Source organism: Zonotrichia albicollis, chromosome 31 (assembly GCF_047830755.1).
Source record: "Zonotrichia albicollis isolate bZonAlb1 chromosome 31, bZonAlb1.hap1, whole genome shotgun sequence".
In the NCBI taxonomy this organism is placed as follows: Eukaryota; Metazoa; Chordata; class Aves; order Passeriformes; family Passerellidae; genus Zonotrichia; species Zonotrichia albicollis.
The window spans coordinates 2,817,193-2,830,742 of NC_133849.1; the positions used below are offsets into that span (position 1 = coordinate 2,817,193).

General features: G+C 57.9%; 2 protein-coding genes across 2 annotated transcripts in view; both read left to right on the forward strand.

Moving 5' to 3' along the window:
- Nucleotides 1–13,323, forward strand: part of LOC141725858 (uncharacterized) — a 99,216-nt gene extending 85,893 nt beyond the window's left edge. The window contains exon 3 of the mRNA XM_074530010.1: nucleotides 12,188–13,323. Coding sequence (XP_074386111.1) covers nucleotides 12,188–13,026 — 839 coding nt within the window. The 3' untranslated portion in view covers nucleotides 13,027–13,323. The remainder of the gene's footprint in view (nucleotides 1–12,187) is intronic.
- On the forward strand, nucleotides 1,029–3,395 carry LOC141725741 (class II histocompatibility antigen, B-L beta chain-like). Its single transcript, XM_074529775.1, has 5 exons — nucleotides 1,029–1,159; nucleotides 1,626–2,055; nucleotides 2,586–2,860; nucleotides 3,180–3,331; nucleotides 3,387–3,395. The coding sequence occupies exons 1-5, from the start codon at nucleotides 1,075–1,077 to the stop codon at nucleotides 3,393–3,395; spliced, it is 951 nt and encodes a 316-aa protein (XP_074385876.1). The 5' UTR covers nucleotides 1,029–1,074.
- Nucleotides 13,324–13,550: the final 227 nt, after the last annotated feature.

Here is a 13,550-nt window from a genome sequence, read left to right on the forward strand (position 1 = left end):
AGCCCCCCTGAGCCAGGAAGGCGGCCGGAGATGCAGCCAGAGCTCAGAGCTGGTGGAGAAGCCTCATGGCAGGGAGAAGCCCGACAAGTGCTTGGAATGTGGGAAGAGTTTCAGCTCCAGCTCCAGCCTGATGGAACACCTGAACATCCACACTGGGGAGAGGCCCTGGGAGTGTGGGGAACGTGGGAAGGGCTTCAGTGGGACATCCGACCTCAGCAAGCACCACAAGATCCACACTGGGGACGGGCCCTAGGAGTGTTTGGAATGTCAGAAGAGCTTCAGGTGGGATTGAGAGATTGTCACTCACCAGCACTTCCACACCAGGGAGAGGCCCTGCGAGTGTCCTGAGTGTGGGAAGAGCTTCATGCGCTGCTCCAGCTCCATCCCCCAAGGGAGGATCTGCACTGGATGATCTCCGGTGACCCCCGTTGGGAAGAGCCCTGGTGACCCCTGTTCTGGGTGATCCGTGTTGGGCAGGGGGAAGATGTTGGAGAGATTTCTTTCCCTTCTCCTTGTGCTGCTGTGATTTGGTTGGTAATAAATTCCCTCCGTGTGTCCAGGCCGGGTCTGTTGTGCCCGTGTGGAATTTGCTGCGGGATCTCTCCCGGTCCTTGTGCCCACGCAGGAACCCTCAGTTCCATTTTCTGTCCCTGTGCGGCTGCGGGAGCAGGGAACGAGCGGCTCTGGGGGTGCCTGTCATCGGGCCAGCGTCACCGCTCGCCACGGGCAGCCCTGAGATGCCGCGCACCTGGGCACGCATTGCTGGGCTCACCTGAGCTCCCACCTGCCCAGCGCCCCAAGGTTCCCCCTGCCCAAAAACCCCCAACCCGGGGCTGAGGCGTCCAGAAAGGCCTCAGCCAATGGGAACGCAGGCAGGCGGCGTCTTAGCCAATGAGATCTCGGAGCGTTGGATTGCCTCATCGGTTGCCGGGCAGAGCCCGTGGCCGGTCGCTGCCCAGAAGCGGCGGCAGCCAATGAGAGCGCGCGGCGCTGCCGAGCCCGCCCTGCTCCGGACTGGAGCTCCCAGCGCAGCGCGGCTGCTTTGGGGCTGCTGCTCCCTGCCCGGCCCCGGCCATGGGGCGAGGGGCGGCAGCTGGGGCCCTGCTGGCGGCACTGGTGGTGCTGGGAGCCCCCCCGGCTGCGGGCGCGGAGCTCTCGGGTGAGCGGGGGGGCGGGAGGCGCTGGGACAGGGGGGGAGAGGGGGGCGAAGGGGGGAGCTCGGAATGGAGGGGGAGAAGGAGGGGACCCCCCAAAGGGAGAGCGGGAGGGACTCAGGGGTGGTGGGAGGAGAGGGAGCGGTGGGAGAGGGTGGCGAAGGGGCAAAGCGGAGGTGGAACACCATATCTGAGCGGGAGGAGGCTGGGGATTGGGAAATTTGTGGGAAAATGGGGAAATGGGACCCCAGAAGTGATTTGGGGAGCGGCCGGAGGTGGGAGGGGAGACGATGTGGAAGGGGAAATGGGGGAAGGGCGGCAAAGAGGAAGCGGCAGCGCGGGCAGGAGGGTCCCATGGCGGCCGAGGGACACAGGGAGTGCGGAGTGGCATCCGGAGTGGCACCGGTGCTCTGGGGATGCTGGGAGAGGGTGGTGGGTTGGCACCCCCTGTCCTGTGTCCTGCACACTCAGGGGTGTTCCAGAGGATGACAAAGTCCGAGTGTTACTTCATTAACGGCACAGAGAAGGTGAAGTACGTCCAGAGATCCATCTACAACCGGGATCAGTTCATAATGTTCGACAGCGACGTGGGGCACTTTGTGGGGTTCACCCGCTATGGGGAGAAGTTGGCCAAGCGCTGGAACAGCAACGCGGTATTCATGGAGGACAGACGGACTGCGGTTGACTGGTTCTGCCGGTGCTGGTACAAGAACTTTACCCGGTTCATCACGGAGCGCCGAGGTGAGCACGAGGGAGAGCGCGTCCCCTCGGGGCCTGCCCTGCCAGTGACCCTGGAGCCCCTCAAAATCTCCCTGGGCATCGGCCCAGAGCCCTCATCCCTCCTTGTGCCGACCCCCGGGGTCTCCAGATCCTCCCAGTCCCTGCCGGTGCCCCCCCGCGCGTCCATTTCAGCGACCCGGAAAGTTGACGCTTGACAACCAATAGGATCGCATCGTGTTCATGACTCATCTGTTTCCAGGCAGACCCGCAGCGCGGAGTACCTCGCGCCGGACTCTCCCTCCCACTGCCGCGCACTTCATTCCCAGTTCCTCCCAGTGCCACCAAGATCCCTCCCAGTGCCATTCCAGTCCCTCCAAGACCATGCCCAGTTCCTCCCCAGTCTCTCCCAGTCCATTCCCAGTCTCTTCCCAGTTCATTCACAGTTCACTCTTAGACCTCCACCCTCTCTTCCAGTTCCCCCATTCCTTCCCACCTCTCTGTGTCACCCAACTCCCTCCCAGTCTCTCCCACTCACTCCGAGCACATTCCCAATCCATCCGAGCCCATCCACAGTCCCTCCCACCACATCCGAGTGTCACTCCGAGTCCATTTCAGTCCATTTCCAGCCCTCCCCTCTCTCTCCCAGTGTCCCCCAGCTGATCCCAGTGTGTCCCCGCTCTCTCTTTCTCTGTCTCTCCCTGTGTCCCCCAGCGTGTCCATCTCACTGGTGCCCCCCTCGAGCTCCCAGCCCGGCCCCGGCCGCCTGCTCTGCTCCGTGATGGATTTCTACCCTGCTGCCATCCAGGTGAGGTGGTTCCAGGGCCAGCAGGAGCTCTCGGAGCACGTGGTGGCCACCGACGTGGTCCCCAACGGGGACTGGACCTACCAGCTGCTGGTGCTGCTGGAAACTCCCCCCCGGTGCGGGCTCAGCTACAGCTGCCAGGTGGAGCACGTCAGCCTGGAGCAGCCCCTGAGGCGGCACTGGGGTACGGGGGAGCCCCTGGGGGCGCTGGCAGAGCCACTGGGAGGGAGCTGGAGAGAGCCGGGCTGGAAGTGGGAGAGGGGTTGGGGGCTGGGCAAGGGCTAGGCAGGGGTTTGGGGGATGCTGGGGAGGGTGGGTTGGGGTTGGGGGAGTGCTAGTGGGCACTGTGAGGGAGTTTGGGGGCGCTGGGTGCAAAGGGCAGGGGGTTTGGAGGATGGTGGATGCCACTGGGAGGGACTGGAATGAGCCTGGAGGGGACACTGGGAGAGGCTCGCGGTGTCGGTGAGAGGTTTTGGGGGTGCTGAGCCCTGCGGAGCCCCCAGAGATACCGCCGGACGTCGCCCGCAGCAAGATGCTGACGGGCATCAGGGCCTTCGTCTTGGGCTTCGTCTTCCTGGCGTTGGGGCTCGGCTTCTCCCTGCGCAAGAAGGTCACGGCGGGTGCCGGGGGTGGCGTCCCCCCCGTGACGGAGCGTGTGCGCTCCCGCCGGGGCCCCCAGCCCGGTGTCACCCACTTTTCTCTGCCCACAGAGCTCCTGAGCCGGCGGCGGCCGCAGCCCCTCCCCGTGTGCTCGGGCCCGGCCGGGATCCCCCGCTCCATCCCCGCTCCGCTGTGTTTGGGGGAGTCCCGTGTCCCCCCAGCCCCGCTGGCGCTCTGCCCCCGCCCAGTGCCTGCTCCCAGTGCTCCCAGTAAAGCTTCCCAGTTGGGCCCGGGGCCGTTTATTGGGGGCGATGGGGAGGGGTTTGGGGGGGGCGATGGGACGGATTTGGGCAAAGGGAGGGGGACAAAGGGTGGGGGCTGGGGCCGGGGGGAGCGAGAGGAGGAAGAGGACGAAGGAGAAGGAGGGGGTACGTGAGAGAGAAATGAGGGGAAGGAGGCGGGAGGAGGACCGGGAGGAGCCATTAAACCGGGAGAGGATAAGGGGGAGGAAGAGGAGGGGGAGATGATGAGAGGAGCAGAAACAAGAAAAGGAGCGGGGAACCCCCGGCCTTCATCGAGGTGTCCACGGGGGGGCCAGGAACATGTGGAACCCCCAGCCAGGAGTGTTCCCAACACGGGGGGCTCTGACCCTGAGGGTCACCCGGGATTATCGACCGCGGATCCTCCAACGGGACGTGGAGCTGGAGCGGGGCACGGAGCTCGTCCCGACCAGGGGCACTGCGGTATCCCCGGGCAGCAACACATGCTCCTCCTGCTCCATCCCTCCTCCTGCTATCCGGCTGTGCCCTCATGCAGCCCGGGAGGCCCTGAGAGCGCGGGGCGGGGCTGTGCCGTGTACAGAGCCCGCCCCTGGCTGGGATTGGGTGATGGTGCCGTCAGTCGTGGTTGTGGTGTGCTGATTAGTGGGAGCGGGGGGGGGGGAGGGGGGGGCAGGGCCCCGGTGGCGGGCTGAGGGCGGCCGTGGCTCAGCAGCGGCGCCATTGTCGTGTTTGCGGGGCCCGGGAGCGGCGGCAGCGGCCGGAGCGCGGTGAGGCGGCGGCGGAGCTCGGAGGCGGCCGCAGGGCAGGTGGGAGCCTCGCTGGGTTGTGCGGGGGCTCGGGGCTGGCTGCGGGCCTCGGGGGCGGCAGGGGGCTCGGGCGCGTTCGTTGTGCCGTGTCCGGCCCGTGTTGCCGCTGGCGTGAGGGCGCTGCGGGAGCGGCTGCCCGCGGTATCCTTGCGGCCGCTGCCTCGGCAGGAGCCGCTGCCGGAGCAGCGCTGGCTCGGCCCGGTTGCTGTGGCTGGGACAGAGGGGGCTGCCCCGTGCCCGGGGCTGTGCGGAGAAATTCCCGTGGCCGGAGGTTTGTGTGCCCAGAGGAGACAGAGGAGTCCTGTAAAAGTGGCTTTATTGCTGAGCAGAGGGAGAGGCCGTGGGGCATTTGCTGTGCGCTCTCTGCCATTGTTGTAGTTCGCAGCCTCCTTTTTATTCTCATTTTCCCGGCTCATCTCCCTCTCCCTTTGCCCACTGGCTGAGGTGCTTGGAAGGTTCAGACCTCCCGATCCGCCAACTGCATGTCCTCGTTAATGTGCACCCCCACTTTTGTATAACAGCCGGTATTCACGGCTTAGTTAAGTCTTTGTTCTTCTGGAATTTCAGGAATTTAGCGGGACTTTGAGTGAGCAGCAGTCCATGTTAATTAGTAACATTTATTGAAGCTGGTGGTTTCACCCAGTTACTTCCTTATCTACAAATCCCTGGTGACTCGGTCCCCTGCTGAATGAGCTGCACTCTCAAGGTGTGGAGCATGGTAAAAAGATGAGAGTTGCTGTAGCACATCAGAGGAGAAACAGCATTCGTTTAACCCATGGTCTCCGAGGGAGCCACAAAACCGTGTCCCATTCCCATTCTTTCTGCATTTCAATCCGTACATGAGCTGCTTAATTTTTCCGTTGTTTTTGGTTTGGTTTTTTTTTTGTTTTCACCACTTTTCCTTTGTCATGTATTTGCCAACAGCACTTTGAATCATTTAATTTTCCACAAACTCCTCCTTTTTCTGCTAACAGATGATCTGATCCCATCCCATGGTTAAGTGCTGTGTTCCTCATTTCAGTGGATTGGTCGGCAGGAAGGTCAGGAGCTGGAGCTCACTGGTTGGCTATTGCGAGGGCAGCTTGTAATCTGATGATGCCATTGAAATGAGAAATGGGTTCTGTGGCTCCTGATATGAATTGGTTTGGGTTCCCAGGGGCTGGTCCATGGTGTTGTAGGATTTGTTCTGCTGGCCGTTCATCTTTTCCCCGATTTTGGCCACTCTCTCCAGCCAGGGCTGCATCAGTTGACTGCTTTTGTCTAACTAAATCATCAAATCCTTGGATTCCCAACTGATTTCCCTGAATTTTTGGTAGCAAAAACCCGCACTGCTCTTTTATACCCTATATAACATAGAGAGTGCCAGCACATGTTGGAGTGGGCAGAGGGATGATTCCCCCTAATTATTTATTCTGAAGTTTTCCCAACATTGTCCATGTGCTGTTTCCCTTTGCATCTTCACCCGTTTGTGTTGCAGGGTCAGATATCCTCCCCCTGGGCTCTGCCTTGAGCTGTGCAAATTCCATCAGTGCCAGCAGGCAGAGCTTGGGGTGAGGGGCAGAGGGAATCAGCCCAATTCCTGTCCAGGCTTTGCCCAGCAGTGTTCATTTGCATTTCTAAAGCTCCTCTGCAGGCTGCCTGGAATGCAGCTTCTCTTCCAGGGCAGCCATCTGGTGAGTCACATGTGGCCCCCCAGAATCTGCTTTTTGAAAAAAAAAGGTATTAATTATTTATGTTCAAAGTATTACAGTTAAATCTCTTCGAATTTGCAAAATGCACCATAAAGGAGAACGTGGAAAAACCCAGACCAAAAGTTGATTCTTACACTTCTGTCCCAAGCCTACCTGACAATATAAAGTGGGAATATTATGAAAAATTTTTCTCATGTTGTCGTTTTGTCACTGAAACTGGAGGGAAAACAAAAACTCTCCAAGAATCTCTTTGGTGTTAGAAAGTCAAGGCATTCCTTGGTTCTGGCCAGGATGTACAACAGAAATCATTTTTTTCACAACTAGCCCGACTGTGCAGAGAAAATCATTCCTGGCGAGTGAGTTTTACTCCATTTTTCCTAAACTTTATGTGGTCCAAACCAATATAAATCCATTGCTTTAATGTTCATTGCTTCCAAGTTGTGTAAGTTTTTAGTATTTGGTTTCCTGTTGGACCCGGATTCCTTCCCCTCTGATGTAAATTTGGTCTCCACACTCCTGGATTTCCTTCTCAGCCTTTTCCAGCCCAGGTGTCTCCTGCTGTGCCGGGGGCAGTGTCTGGGGTAGCTGTTGGTTGCTGTTTGCTGCTGGGCAATGTTGATGTTTTGTTGCTGGTCGTTATCTCTGTGGGTGTCTTTTGTGCTGTTCCCAGTCTGTTGGGATGTTAAACTCATCTCCATTGAGTGGTGTAACATCCCTTAAATAAAAGCTTTAAAATTCCTTTCCCCAAGGCAAAGACAAACCAAGCCTGAGCAGAGAAATAAGGTTTAAAAGAACCAAACTCGGTATATTTTGCAGCAGTGCAATGGCAGGCAGCCCAGAGTGTGGGTGTCAGTGAGCCCCAGAGTGGAATTGTGCCCTGGTGTTCCCCAGCAGCTGTGGCAGTGCAGGCCCAGGCAGCGCTGAAGCTGCAGCAGTGGCAGCAAGGCTTGGCCCCAGTGGCTGGAGATGGCAGAGGAGGGTGGCCAGGATTGCAGAGGATTCCAGGCGAGGATCTGTGGGCAGGCGCAGGGGCTTGGCCCGCTGTGGAGCCCTGGCTGCTGCTGCGTTGCCTTCAGGGCAGGCTCAGGGGCGGCCTCCCATCCTCCTGCTGCAGGCGGGAAGTGCAAATCTCCGGGGCTTCAGAGCCCTTGAGGCCAGGCTGAGGGGTCCCCCCGTGTTGAGCTGTGCTGGCGGCTGTTTCTGGCCTCAGGGACACTTGGCATGGGCCCCTTGGCCACCAGTGGTGCTGCTTTGCACTCCTTAGGCAGGAGCCGATGTCCTGGCTGGGTGTTGGCAGCAGCAGAGTGCCAGGGCAGGCTCTGTGCCAGCCCAGCTTGCTGTGGGAGAATATCCCTTGATATCTGCTGCAGTGGTTGCTGAAGCAGTGAGAATTACTTTTGCCCCCCTGTTGGGTGCCATGGTGTCAGCAGAAGATATTGAAGCCTTCCTGCTCAGGGCATTTCAGTGCCAGGCTCTCACAAGCACCCAGAGCTGCGTGGGTTGAGCTGAGCATGGAGCAGTGACCTGCGCTGTGTCTGATTGCCCTTCCTTCGCTCCCCTGGAACAGGGTGTTGCTTTTAGATGCCACTTGTCCTGGTTGCTTCAGAGTACTTTGGAGAGACTCCATATCTAATTTGCCCTCTTTCCCTGGGGCTTCCCACACTTCTGGGTTCACCTCAGCATAGGCCTGTCCAGACATTTGACACAGAGGTAGAACAGAACTGGCCTCTGTATCACCTTTTATAATTTTAATTTTTATTCTGAGTTTAGTGATCAAATCCCTTCCCAGTAAATCATTATAGCAATTAGGAATAAATAAAAATTCATGCATTTCAAATCCATCTCCCAGATCTACTATTAGTGGTTGAGTAAAACCATACATCTTTCCCACTTTTCCCACTTATCCCCTCTGTAATCACACATATTTTTAGCATTTTTCCCCCTGCAGTCTAAGATTCAGAGTTGATTGAGAGGCCCCTGTGTCCATCAGGAAATGCCTCCTCTCAATGCAGACCCACCCTGAATGTTCTCAAGGGCTGCAGTGTGGAGGGTCCCTGGTGTGATGGGAGCTGTGACAGCCCTGGCAATCCATGTCCATCAAGGGGTGGACTTGCTGGTGCTGAGGGTGCTGCTGTCTGTGCTTGCAGTGTCCTTGTGCCCTGCAGCTGGAGCCCTGGTTCCTTGCCAGGGGCTGTTTGGGTGGGCTCTCCCCTGCCGAGGAGGGCAATGCCTCTGCCAGGTGCTTGTGGCTGAGCCCGTTCCCTGGGTGCTGGGGCCCCCTTGGGCCCTGGGGTTGATCCCTCAGGGGCTGTAGGAACTGTGCCCTGGCCTTTGCCTTCAGCTTGGCCTTTTGCTGCTCCCTTCTTGCACTCACCTGCTGTGCCTTTGTGCCCAAGTGCTGCAGGGCCTTCTTGTGCCCCTCCTGCAGCCCCCTCAGTGCCTGTGGGTGCTTGTCTTGCTTTACAAGAGAGGTGTCTGCTCGGGAAGGCAGAAAAAGCCTCTCTTGGAATGGAGAATGCAAACCTCCTCCCTCTTATTTTTAAGACTAGTGAAATGAAGGGGCTCTCAGGCAAAGATATGGGAATGGGAATACCACTTCTTTACTAGTGTGTATAATAAAGCAAACAAACAGCAACAGCTGCGGCACTGACAGCAAACAGAGCCCGGACCCAGTCCCGGCCTTTGGGCTGCGGCGCTTTCCCCTTGGGTGCAGTTCCGGGCACGGCCGGCAGGGGCGCTGGTGGCTCCCGCGGGGCGGGGCAGCGCATCCCTCCCATGGGAACCTCTCTGAACAGAAATAGAGCAATCCCTTCATCTAACTCTTTCACTTTTTTACCTTCTATGGCCTTTCTCCCGTGTTTTGGGAAAGAATTTGTAGAGGGCTGCCTTTTAACTGAGCTCCTAGGTTTTCGATAAGGTGCTTCCTGTGGAGAGAGAGTTTCCCTGAACAGCCGGAGGTGTGGTTCCCAAGGGGACGTAACTCAGAGCAGGACGGGGTCAGGGGAGGATATCCCGCCGAGGCTCGGTGGGAGTGTGGGCAGGGTCTGCTGCCGGAATCGGCAGAGGGGGATGTTCCCGTGGAGCCCGAGGCGGAGCGTGGGCAGCCCCCAGATGGCTGATGGCGGCTGATCCGGCAGCTCCCGGCAGAGCAAAGGCAGGTGGGAGAGCCCGGCAGCAGCGGCGGTGCCCAGCGCAGGTGGCACGGGCAGGGCAGGCGGGGATGGGATGGCTGGGACCCCCCCTGGGTGCGGTGGGCGCGGTGAGCTCGGAGCAGGCGGCAGGACAGAGCAACCCCCATCTTGCCCAGCATGGGCGGCAGAGCGGCCGCGGGCCAGGCAGCGGGAGCAGGGCACACAAATTGAGCGAGAGCGCCGGGGCAGGTGGAGCTGCCCTGGGCAGTGAGGCCGCACCTGGGATGGAAAGCGGGGCAGGCGGAGCTGAGGCGGGCAGCGAGCCGGGACCCGGGACAGGCGCCTGGGCCGCGAACGGAGGGGGCAAGACCTGCAGAGGATCTCGCTGTCTTTTTTTTTTTTTTTTTCCCTCTGGTGTTTCTGGTACTTTAAAGATTTTTTTCTCCTAAAATCTCCTTTCTAACATGTGGCATATTCTCTTTCTTCTACATTAAACGATTTTTTTTACAAATAAATCTAGAGCCTAACAAACCTAAACTTCTGCTTGGATACTTTGAAATAGTCAACCAGCTTACTCATGACCTGCAAATGTTGTTTTTCTCTTCATCTTTTTATTTCTCCTTTGGCAAATTAATCATCTCTCAGTTACTTCCTTTGCTACTCCAAAAATCCCGGTGCACCCATACTTCCTTAAAAAATGATCACACAAAGCTTGAGTACCCCAGTGGGTTTTCTGATGCAAGTCTTCTAATATTTTCCTAGTAAGCACATTTTATTAAGTAATTGTCTTCCATCAAAAAGTTTCCATTTCCCTGATTTTTCTTGTTCACTTCCTGTCTTGTTTAATTCTTTTCTCTCGGCTTTCCTAAACTTTGGAATTTCCAGCTTTTCCTCCTTTAGGGTTTTTATTAACATAACTCTTTTATCTCCAGTTTCTGCTGCATCCTTAGCTTTGTGATGTGCCCCCAGTTTTCCCAGTTTGCCTCTCCTTTACCCCGGGCCGGGTTCCCCCCGCCCGCAGCGGCTGGAGCAGCCGAGAGCCCCGCGCTGCCCATCCCGACCTGTCCCGGCTCCATCCCCGCTCCTGCCGCGGCTGCGAGGGCTGCGGGAACGGGGCAGCGAGGGTGTGGCTGCTGCTGGGGGAGGAGGAGGAGGGAGGGAACGGCAGGGATGAAGGGAGAGGAGGAGGTGGGGTTAGGGAGGAGGAGCAGGGGGAGGGATGGAAGAGGAGGGATGAAGGCAGAGAGAGAGCAGTGGTGGAAGGAGGAGAAGGAGGTGGTGTTATCGAGGAGGAGGAGGAGAAGGGATGGAAGGGGAGGGATGTAAGACGAGAAGGAGGTGGGGATAAGACAGAGGGGGAAGAGGATGGGGGATGGAAGGGGAGGAGTGGGGAGGAAGAGGAGGGACAAAGGCCGATCGAGGCTGAGCTGAGGGAACCACGCCGTCGATCCCTGCCTGAATTTGCAGCCCCCACCTGTGGGATCATCGCCCCCCCAATCGCGCTGGTGAGCGGGGTGGGGGAGCTGGGCCCGGATATCCCTGGGGGTCCCTGGGTTGGGCTTTTTGGGGTTGTTTGGAGAATGAAGAAGTCCAAGGCTGAGCGGAAAAGGCCCCTTGGGGGGACATCGGGGGTGGCGGTGGCGGCTGCCGGCAGAGGCAGCCTGGAGGAGCAGAGCCCTGTGTCCCCCAGGAGCCCAAAGTGGGGAGCCCAGAGAGGGGGGAGCGACACCATTGGTGGGAGCCTGAAGAGCCTGGAGAGGGGCAGGGGGGACTCCTTGGAGCCGCTGCAGCCCAAAGCAGAGAATGAGGGGAGAAGGGAGCCCGGGAGCCCAAACAGCCCCGGCATCCCGAAATGGGGAGAGCGAAGTGGGGGGAGCTTTTGGCATTGCTGGGACTGCCAGCAGCCTGGGCAGGGCGGGCACCGAGGAGAAGGGGGACCCCCAATCCAAGCGTGACTCCCAGCAGGTGGGACAGGGGGGAACCCCCGAACACCAGAGGGGAGGGACCAGTGATGGGGAAGTCCTGGGAGGCTTTTTCAGGGCTGAATCTGGGTGTTTGGGAGGTTTTTCTGTAGCTGAGGTGGCCGGTGACTTGTAGAGATGAACTTGGGCAGAGGGACCTTCAAACTCAATGTGTGTTGGGGAAGGTGAAAGAGGAAAGACTTATAAATACGATTGTCTTGCAAAAGATTTTGAGAATATAGAAAGTATAAGGCAGACTGAAATGAAAGCAAGCTCTGAGATACCTCACTTAGTGAACAACTGGAAAACAATGTTGTGGCCCACTGAAGGTAATCCCCTTTTGATGAAACAATTCCCTCTGCTTGCAGACAGATCCAAGGGTCAAAGCAGACCCTACTGGCTCAGCAGAAGGGGTCCAAAGAGGGGTTTTTAGGGCATAGAATGTAACACAGCATGGTGATGTAATGATTCTTACACGCTCTATGTAAATTCTGTAGGATTTGTATGTTGTACTAGACTGGTTGATGAGAAGTAGAATATTCAACACAGAAGAAAATTTATTGTGTTGTAACGGGACCCTTACTCTCTTATGCTCTTGCCTGTCTTACTCTCTCACCCTCTCATCCTCTCTACCCCTCTCTTCTCTTGGGCCTGCTCCGAGCTGTGCCTGGCAGCTCCAAGCAGGGCCCTGCACCCAGGCCCTTTGCAATAAACCGCAAGTTCCACGCCCTGGCTGCAGAGCTCTCTTGTCTCCGTCCGTCCCGACCGTCCTACCCCCCGACACTCCTACAAACGCTCTCATCCCTTGTTTTCCCCAAACCAGGATTTCTCATTGCCAGCCCCAGGGAGGCTGCGAGGAAGAGGAAGATGCCCCGGGACACTGAGGCAGGTGAGGAGGAAGTCAGTGCCCCTTTCCCCTCTGTGCTGCTCCATCTCCCAGCCCAGCACGGCCCCGGCTGCAGCTCAGCCCTGGGGGATCTCCTTGCCCTTGCCTGTTGCACGGAGGCAAATCCCATCCTGTCCTTGTCCTTCCTCCCCCAGAGCAGGAGCTGAGGATGGAGAGCAGGGAGGACAAATGCCCGCGGCAGAACCTGGTGGAAGAGGCCGTTTTGAGCGGCTCCACGGCGCAGGAAGCCAACGGGGAGGAAAAGCCCCGGAGATGCTGCACGCGGAGGGGCTGCAAACGCAGCCGGCGGGGATCTGAGGGGGAAAGAGCCAGCCTGGGCGGGGAAGGCGGCCGGAGACGGAGCCAGAGCTCGGAGCTGGTGCTCCATGAGCAGCTCCATGGTGGGGAGAAGCCCCACACGTGTGAGGAGTGTGGGAAGAGCTTCAGGTGGAACTCTGAACTGATCAAGCACCAGAGGATCCACACTGGGGAACGGCCCTACGAATGTGGGGAGTGTGGGAAGAGCTTCAGCCGGAGCTCCATCCTGATTGTGCACCAGAGGATCCACACTGGGGAGAAGCCCTACGAGTGTGGGGAGTGTGGGAAGAGCTTCACAGAGAGCTCCAGCCTGATTGTGCATCAGAGGATCCACACTGGGGAGAGGCCGTACAAGTGTTCCGAGTGTGGGATGTGCTTCAGCCAGAGCTCCAACCTGATCATGCACCAGAGGACCCACACTACTGAGAGGCCCCATGAGTGTTCCAAGTGTGGGAAGAGGTTTAAGACCAGCTTCATTCTTCTCCGGCACTATCGGATTCACAGAGAGGAGAGGCCCTTCCAGTGCCCCGACTGCGGGAAGGGGTTCAAGCAGAATTCCACCCTCGTCAAGCACCGGCGCATCCACTCTGGAGAGAGGCCCTACGAGTGTCCCCAGTGTGGGAAGAGCTTCTCACAGAGCTCTAACTTGATCCGACACCAACGGAGGCACCGGTAAGGGAAGCCCTGCGAGTGCCCCGAGTGTGGGCAGAGCTTCGTGCGCTGCTCCAGCTCCATCCCCCACTGGAGGAGGCACTTTGGGCACAGCCCTGGTCACTCACATTCCCTGTGATCCATGTTGGGAACACACCTGGCTGCTTAGACTTTTGGTTTGACCTTAATTTTTCTCTGCTTCACCTTCATCCTTTAAAAACACCCAAAACTGGGTGAAATGAATGAAATTCATCGAATATATCTGACGTTGCATAATTTCTCAGTTGTTTTAGAGGGAATTTAGTATTTGTGGACACATTCTGTGTGGAGTGTTGCTGTTACTAAGAGGCAGGAATTTGATCTCACCCTTCTTGTGTTGCTGAGAACTCCTCCCCTGTCCCAAACCCCAATTCCACCCTTTGGATACCCTATAAAAACTCCATGGCACTGCCTTTGCCCTGTCTTTGGGGGTTAAGAAATGGATTCCCAAAGGATCAGCCATTTTCCAACTGGATTCCCAGAGGATCCGCCCTTTCCCACTGGATTCCA

What these genes read in the sequence shown, in the direction of transcription:
- LOC141725741 (XM_074529775.1), top strand. Translation starts at nt 1,075, where the DNA reads ATGGGGCGAGGGGCGGCAGCTGGGGCCCTGCTGGCGGCACTGGTGGTG. An exon ending in TGCGGGCGCGGAGCTCTCGG is followed by an intron (nt 1,160 to 1,625) that starts GTGAGCGGGGGG and finishes CTGCACACTCAG; the next exon opens with GGGTGTTCCAGAGGATGACA. An exon ending in GCCCCTGAGGCGGCACTGGG is followed by an intron (nt 2,861 to 3,179) that starts GTACGGGGGAGC and finishes CGGAGCCCCCAG; the next exon opens with AGATACCGCCGGACGTCGCC.